Source organism: Urtica dioica, chromosome 12 (genome assembly GCF_054948205.1).
Source record: "Urtica dioica subsp. dioica isolate 48M chromosome 12, U.dioica_male_clone48M_v1_H2, whole genome shotgun sequence".
NCBI lineage: Eukaryota > Viridiplantae > Streptophyta > Magnoliopsida > Rosales > Urticaceae > Urtica > Urtica dioica.
The window spans coordinates 9,993,844-10,001,521 of NC_142767.1; the positions used below are offsets into that span (position 1 = coordinate 9,993,844).

The window sequence follows — 7,678 nt, forward strand, 5'->3', positions numbered from 1 at the left end:
CATGTGTCATGTCCACATTTCTTTATTATATATTTATTTAGTACTGCACTACAATGAGTACTAACTACAATGAGTAAATAGGACAAAATGACCTAGTGGGGATTGGCTTACGTACAAAACAAAACATAATTGGGCTTTTGGGTAATTATATGGGGGAAAAATTTAGAGGTGATTATCAACCTATATATACATATATATACATATAAATATATATAGATATTTTGTATATATATATATATATATATATATTTAAAATATAATTATTATATGTATCATTAAATGATATATAAATAATATTTATTTGTTATAGAATTTTTGTCGATATATCCGTCGATAATCGATATATCATTGATATAACATCGGTATCATCGGTAGTCGGTATTAAAATTATTGTAAGATATCCGTCGATATATCTATCGATACTCGATATATCTGTAAAATCATAACTTCGGTTCATGCATCGGTATCGATATTTTAATTATTGGCCCAGATCCCGGTGAGTTTCCCGACCATTTTTTTATGATTTTGAGTTTAATTTTTGAAATTTGTTGATAATTCTTGAAGATTAAGTATAAATTGGTAGTTGTGAACATGAATGTAGTGTTTATTTAGAGTTTGTGTTCATGTTTCTAATTTTTGTAATTAATCCGAATTTTGTTGTAATTTTTTTATTAGTTAGAGATGATTAATGTTATTTTGAACTTGTTTATTGATTTATGACGAAATTTTTATGACTTGTTTTTAATTTTAGAGTTTGTGTTCATGTTAATAATTTTTTTGTAATTAATCCGAATTATTTTGTAATTTTTTGATTAGTTAGTGATGATTAAGGTTATGTTGAACTTGTTTATTGATTTATGACGAAATCGTTATGAATTGTTTTTAATTTTAGAGTTTGTGTTCATGTTTATAATTTAGTTAGTGATGATTATGGTTATGTTGAACTTTGTTATGAATTACTAAAGGTGATTTGTTAATTTGTAGGTTACAACTTACAAGAATGTCAGCCCCCGACCCAGCTAGTCATTTATATTCCTTCTATGTTGCATTTGTTGAACTATAGTATTTGGTGGATTCTGTTGAACTTTATCATTTTGGTTTGTACTATTGAACTTAGTTTTTGTTGTGTTTGTAATTTGGTAGTGTGTTGAAACATTGTACACTATTTTTAATTTTATGAATTTTATCCTACGTACTTTGTATGTTTTTTGTATATTTCTTTTCTGAATTCTCCTCGGTAAATACGGTATTTGACGGTATTCATCTACGGTAACGGTAAGTTCAACGGTACAGGTTTCCTTTTTTTTTTCCTGCTTTCTCCGGTATTCCTTTACGGTACCAGGGGTTACCAGTAAATTCTGAAGCTCGGAACGGTAACGGTAACGGTATTTCGATCCTTGGTTAAAATGGCTTTCTTGTAAAAATGCTTATACTTTTCATGTTTTCAACTTATAATTATAATATTATATATTTAAGTTTAGAGGATCATAATAAAATTTTATTATCAACGGTTATCATCCAAAAAAAAAATTTACCCACTTAAAGTTATTAGTGCATCTTCAAACTAACCATTTTCAAAAGAGAAATATCATCAATTAAAACTCACCAAAATATCAAAATTAAAAATTCAACTTAATAGTTCAAATTTGAAATAAATTTTTCAATGTAATTATTAAACATTTAAAAATTTGAAAGAGAACGAGAGACAAAATAAGAGAGATTAACGAGAGCCGTAGTAAAAACGACAAGTTAATTCTAATTTTGATTGAGCGAACTTACATTTATTATATATTTTTTGATAGATTAGTTCGTCTAGTGGATAAAACTTCACTTTGAGAATTCTTAAATTGGTGATTAAAAAAGGTTATTTATCATGAAACCAATGAATAGTCTGCAAATTTTCCACATCTTGGTGAGCTGCGATTTTGCACCCCTCTCTCGGAGATTCATCTTGTCGCGGAGGATCAGAAGTGGTGGCGCCCGCCTGAGCACACAGTGAAGGTGAATGTGGATGCCACCATGTCTGTAGAAGCCCAAGCGTGGGATTTGGCATGGTGGCAAGAAACGCGAGCGGAGAGGTCCCGGGCATTCACTCGAAGCAAGGGTTGGGAGCTAAGAACCCATTAATCGCATAAACAATAGGTTTCAGGGAGGCTCTAAGCCGGATTAAAGAGAAGGGGTGGTAATCGGTGGAGTTAGATACTGATTGTCTACAAGTGGTTAATGCTATGCGAAGCGAAGGTGTTCTTATGTTTCTCCATTTGGCTTACTTATTGCTGAGTGTAGAGTGTTGTTGTCGGATTTTTTGTTCTGTGACTTTTGATTTTGTTAAACGATCTGCGAAACAAGCCGCACATTTTGTTGCCCAGTATAGGCTCTCATCTGGTTGTATTTCTTTGGGTACTGAGTTTGTAAGGCTAATTAACGCCGATGCTAGTTAAGTAATAAAGACTACCTCTCGTCTTAACCATTCAAAAACGCATCCTTTGTGCGTGATGAAAATGGAAATCTATGTGTAATACCGACTCTAATTCAATTTATATGGCCAAAAATAGTAAATAAATCCAAAACATATGTGCAATTTTACTTAAATGCCTTTGGACACGTAGCTTTTAAATAAAAAAAATATTAAAAAAATAAATAATAAATTTCCACATTGACCTGAGTCGACCACAATATCAACTGCGGTCAACACCATTGCTGTCAACGGGAGAGGAGTTTTTAGTCAAAATCCATTTCAAAATGTTCAAAATTACCCTTATGATTGCAATTCATTTGCCAGTTGTGACCACAGAAAGCTTGCTACCCAAGAAACCCATTTATAAAGATGAGACCAATGTACATCTTTTCTAAAACGACCAAAAAAATTTCAAGGCTTACCCAAAATTTAAAAACTTCCCCAACTCAATACCACAAGTGAAGAAGGTAAAAGAAAAACTTCTATAAACATGAAAATAGAATGTATACAAGAGAGATGAGAGTAAAACAAATGACCAAAACTATACATCCCAAGAATCATTTCGAGTTCCGAATTCCCACTTCCTAGCGGCCAAATCTGCATACAACTCGGAGAATCTATGGAGGCAGTCCGTGCGGGATCGGTAATGCTTCTGCGTATTGCGGCTGATCGCAGCCCCTGAGAACTTAGAGGTATCGATTGCCCACGCCGGCCTCACGTACTCCACCGTTCTTCCCGCGCTCGCGTTCGCATACAAGAAGTTGAGCAAAATATCCTCACAATTGAACTTCTTGTGCACAAATTCCCTCCCCTCCTTAGCCACATCACTCCAATACCTGCAAAAGAATATTAAAAGAATTAAAATATCAATATTATTGCCTCAATTGACAACGCTTAATCTCGGTTAAGCTCCTCAGCTAAGGTCAATATTAACCGAAATCCCCCTTATAACCAAGTTAAATTTTATATAAAAAAAAAAAAAAAATTCAAAATACCCTAAAAAGCCGATTGAAAAAGGGATAACATTCAAGTAGAGTTAAAATGTACATCTGTACAAAATCAGGGGAAACTTTTATATACCTCTGAAACGCCACTTGAGCGTCCATAAAAGCAGCCCCGGTGAGGATCATGTTGTAGCCATTGTGGGCCCGAGCATGGCTCTCGGCGCGGTATCTCATCGGGCTCCCGCCGGCGAACCGCGGGTAGAAGCCGACGATGCGGTCCGGGCTGTGGCGCCAGGCCTTGAAGCCGCGCTCGACGTCGTCGCACGTCATCATGATGTCATCGTCGAGCTCGAACACGGCGCGGGTCTTGATCTCCGGGTCGGGCCTGAACCGGTTGCTGAGCGAGTTCTGGTCCTCCACCCGGACCCTGACCGGCACGGCGGAGTCGAAGCCCTTCGGGTGCGGCGGCGGGCCCTTGTTCCACACCACCACGATCTCCCTCACGGAGGCGCACCGCGAGTAGTGCCTCACAAAGAGGTTGAGGTTCCACAGCCGAGCGTCGTACGTCATCGTCAGCATCGTGAACTGCGACAGCTGGCCCTCCACCGGGTACCCCGGCTCGGCCCCGCTCCCGCCGAACACGAACCCGAACCCGAGGCACATCGCCGCCACCGCCGCCGCCGAAACCAGCGCGATCGCCAGCTTGCCGGCGCACGAGTTGCTCCGGACCAGGCCGCGGAGCCACGCTCCGGCGCGGTTGAGGCGCGCGCAGAACCTCCACAGCCTGGGCGAGAAGAGGTACACGACGGGCTTCCCGGTTCCCCGGGCGGACCAGTTGAGCGGCACGACGCACGTGAGCGCGCCGGATAAGACCCCGAGCAGGGCGACGGAGAGGAGCGAGGCGGCGATCCAGGCGGTGCCGAGGACTCGGCGCCGGAACTCGTGGCCGGAGGGGACGCGGTCCCCGTCGGCCACGGCGATCCACCGGCCGTCGCTCAGCCGCTGGGCGTCGAGCTGGTGGTGGCGGGCCCCATTCCAGGCGTTGAGGCCCTTGGTGGGGCCCGGGATCCCCGAGGGGACTTCGACCTCGACGTACTCGCGCTTGGTGAGCCTCTCGACGCGGAATATCTTCACGCCCTTCCCGTACGTGTCGCTGCAGTCCTGGCCGACGCGGTACAGGTGTCCCTCGTGGCGGAAGGGGCGGCCTCCGTTGCGGGCCCCGTAGCCCGGGTCGCCGTTGCGGATCGGGTTCTTCGCGTGGGCCCGCCACGGGCCCAGGAGCGAGGGGCTGTGCCAGATCTCGAGCTGGCCGTTCTTCTCGGTGCCGAAGCCGGAGTGGTCGGAGCCGAAGAGCCAGTACGTGCCCTCGTGACTCACGATGAACGAGTCCACCAGAGGCTTCCTCATCACCACCTTCTCGAGCGTCCATTGCAGAGGAAACCTCACCGCTTTGTACAGCCGAACCTCTCCTTTCTCGCTGCTCTCCGGCAACATGTATATCTGCACGAGTCTCAGTCAGTGTTATATAAACATGTAAAAAATCGCTCGAAAGAGAGGAAAATCGGGCCTTACATTGCCGAGATCTTCAAAGACGTAAGGATAAGAGAGGTGCCACTCTTCATCCAAGGCTATGCCCAAATGCTCCCACGTCGCGCCCTTGTCGGTGCTTTTCGCGACCCCAATGTCTCCTTGCTTGCTTATCGAGTTCTTGGTTTCGTAAAACATGTAAATAGTTTCACCCTGAAAACACAACAATGACTCATCTTAGCAAAGTGTACAGAATTATCTCCTGACTCTCACCCACCTTATGGTGATTTGTTTTGTAAACCAAGAAAGTCAAAGTTGGTGTCTGCGAGTTTCGTTTCAAAGATTAATTCATGTGTCATCCATCATACACGTTATCTACTATCTAAAAGGCTTGGAAGAAAAATAAAATTTGGGTAGCTATGGAATATTGGTCACAGTTACAAACGCCTAAGAAACGTCAAAGACCGAGCAGTTGTGCCACACATAATTTCTGACCAAGAAAATCAGCCAAGTCAATGTCATTGTCAACTATAACATGCCAGGAGACCCATTTCACAATTAGAAATATTTTCAAATTTTCTAATCTCATTTCAAAACTTTAATTGAGGGAAAAAGAAAATGTACATGTTGGCATGCATTTATATCAAAATTGACTCTTCAACCATGGCCCACCACATTGTCCAGCACTCTTAGCTATTCCCACCAATATTTTCTAAGCATCTAGGAAAAAAAATTAAATCCCAAACCAAAACTCACTCAATAAAAAATGTACTTGTTTTATTTTAATTTTTTGTTTTTGTTTTTCAGAGAGCATAAAGAAAAACATAAATTGTTTTGTCCTTAGTAGTACAAGTACTACCATACGAAATGAAGCTTCCTGACCAAATCCACAACAACAAGCATATAGTTTACTTCTCCACCATGTGAAGCAAACTTGGCCGCTAGTGCTTTTTAAATAAAATTAACCAAACACTCTCTCTTCCTAGATATTTAATCTTGTTTTCGCATCCTAGGAACTGAGTCTATTTCTGGGCTTGAATTGAAACCGTACACCCTTACTTATGACGTAAACGATCGGCCTAAAGGAGCAAAGAGACAATAAGATGAATGTATAATAAACAATCTGTCCCTCTCTTAATTTTTTTTTTTTAATGTATATTATCCTTCAGATACCCAGGCAATAATTCCATGGCTAATGACTTAATATTATTATATAACATAGGAAACCGTCTTATCCTAGTGGCTAGTTGTTTGCATTGCATGAGCATCTCAGCACGTTCTTATTTTATAATTAAATTAGGCACAGAAAAGAAAAAGGCATGTTAGCACTATCTTCACACCGTCCCCTTTGAAAAACCCCACACCCAGGAAATAAGAAAAAAATAAGATGAGGATTGAGGGCTAAATTTTAATTAACAGATCCAATAATAAATCGCTATTCCAACCAAAAGCAAACTCTTATCCAGTTCAGAGCCCACAATAACTTTTTAACAAAAAAAAACGAGAAGCACCACCGGATTCATATTCCAATAATTATTTTTTAAAAAATTTAAAACAAAGGGAAAAAAAAAAGAAAGAAATCAAACCTGCAAATAGAGAAAAGGATCGGCGACGAAGTTGCTTGGGAAACCCGCCTCCGACACCGTCGCACACGTCACCACCGGATTCGCCACCGGCCACGCCGCGCTCTCGTTCCGCCACGTGTCCACCTGAGCCAATCCATAAACACACATCCAATTCCAGATACAGAGAGAGGAATAAAGAGAGAGAGAGTAAAGTGATTTGATACGTACGGACTCGATGGGCTTGAGAGAGAAAGGCGAATCGCCGTAGAAGATTCCGACGGACCAGGATCCTTCATTGTCGGCTTGGCAGCCGGGGACGGCGGAGGGCAAGGCGGCGGCGGCGCGTGGGGAGGGACCGGAGGGAAGGAGGCGGACGGAGAGGGCGGCGATGGAGAGGCAGAGCGCGAGGAAAGCCAGCCCCGCCCACCACGCGCCCCTCGGCCGCGTGCACTTCCACCGACACCAGCACTTCACGCTCACGTCGCAGCACGCCGCCGCTGGACTCGATCCCATTCTCTCTCTCTCTCTCTTCCACGCAAAATCGATTACACGAAAAACCGAGAGATCATAATTCCACGGCGGCGATCGGAGATAGGAATCTGTGGCCGTTTCTCTAGGGATGCGATTTGGCGGAGAGAACCGCACCGGGTTTAAGAGCGATAATATACGTTATGCCCAATGTGTGTGTGTGTGATTTTTCCTTTTGCCCTTCTTTTCTTTTCCGAAACGGTGTATTTCTTTTTATTTTATATATATATATATATATATATATATTTGGAACGAAGGTATATTTGTGTGTGTGTGTAAGTAAATAGAGATGAGGTGAAATGTTTTGTAGAGTTTTTTTTTTTGGGTTTGGGTTTGGGTTATGTATTTATCAACGTGTGATACGCGGAAGGTTTATATAGGCAGCGTTTTGAGTTGTGGAGAGAGTGAGGGACACGCGCTGTTTGAACTTGGGGACTTTGGTCTTGACGCGTGGACTAGTCTCATGAGGATGTGCTTGTGACGCGATACCTGCGCTTTTCACACTTTCGTTTTAATATATGCCCTCTTTTTTTTATGGCCGTTTTTCAAGTTTTTTTTTTTTTTTTTGGGGGGTATTTTTAGACAAGTAATTATTATTATCATCAATGGCGACACGTATAGTGCTAACTTCTGCAATCGATCAACCTCCTCAAACG

The 7,678-nt window shown here is 42.1% G+C and overlaps 1 protein-coding gene across 2 annotated transcripts; it reads right to left on the bottom strand.

The window, feature by feature from the left end:
- Window positions 1-2,917: 2,917 nt before the first annotated feature.
- LOC149379015 (glycosyltransferase family protein 47) lies at window positions 2,918-7,364 on the bottom strand. 2 transcript variants are annotated; one of them, XM_089602741.1, is made up of 5 exons: window positions 6,723-7,364; window positions 6,516-6,638; window positions 4,975-5,142; window positions 3,539-4,902; window positions 2,918-3,294 (listed from the first exon to the last, which is right to left on the bottom strand). In XM_089602741.1, exons 1-5 carry the CDS (start codon window positions 7,005-7,007, stop codon window positions 3,000-3,002), a joined length of 2,235 nt encoding a protein of 744 aa, XP_089458867.1. In that variant the 5' UTR covers window positions 7,008-7,364; the 3' UTR covers window positions 2,918-2,999. The 2 variants fall into 2 exon arrangements, with proteins under 2 accessions (XP_089458867.1, XP_089458866.1); XM_089602740.1 differs by having other exon boundaries at window positions 6,516-7,364.
- Window positions 7,365-7,678: the final 314 nt, after the last annotated feature.

Excerpts from the sequence above, each read along its gene's own strand:
- LOC149379015 (XM_089602740.1), bottom strand. The coding sequence starts at position 7,007 with ATGGGATCGAGTCCAGCGGCGGCGTGCTGCGACGTGAGCGTGAAGTGC. Across the intron at positions 5,143-6,515 it reads ATCCTTTTCTCTATTTGCAG|GGTGAAACTATTTACATGTT; the intron begins GTTTGATTTCTT and ends TTGTGTTTTCAG. Across the intron at positions 3,295-3,538 it reads GCTCAAGTGGCGTTTCAGAG|GTATTGGAGTGATGTGGCTA; the intron begins GTATATAAAAGT and ends ATTCTTTTGCAG.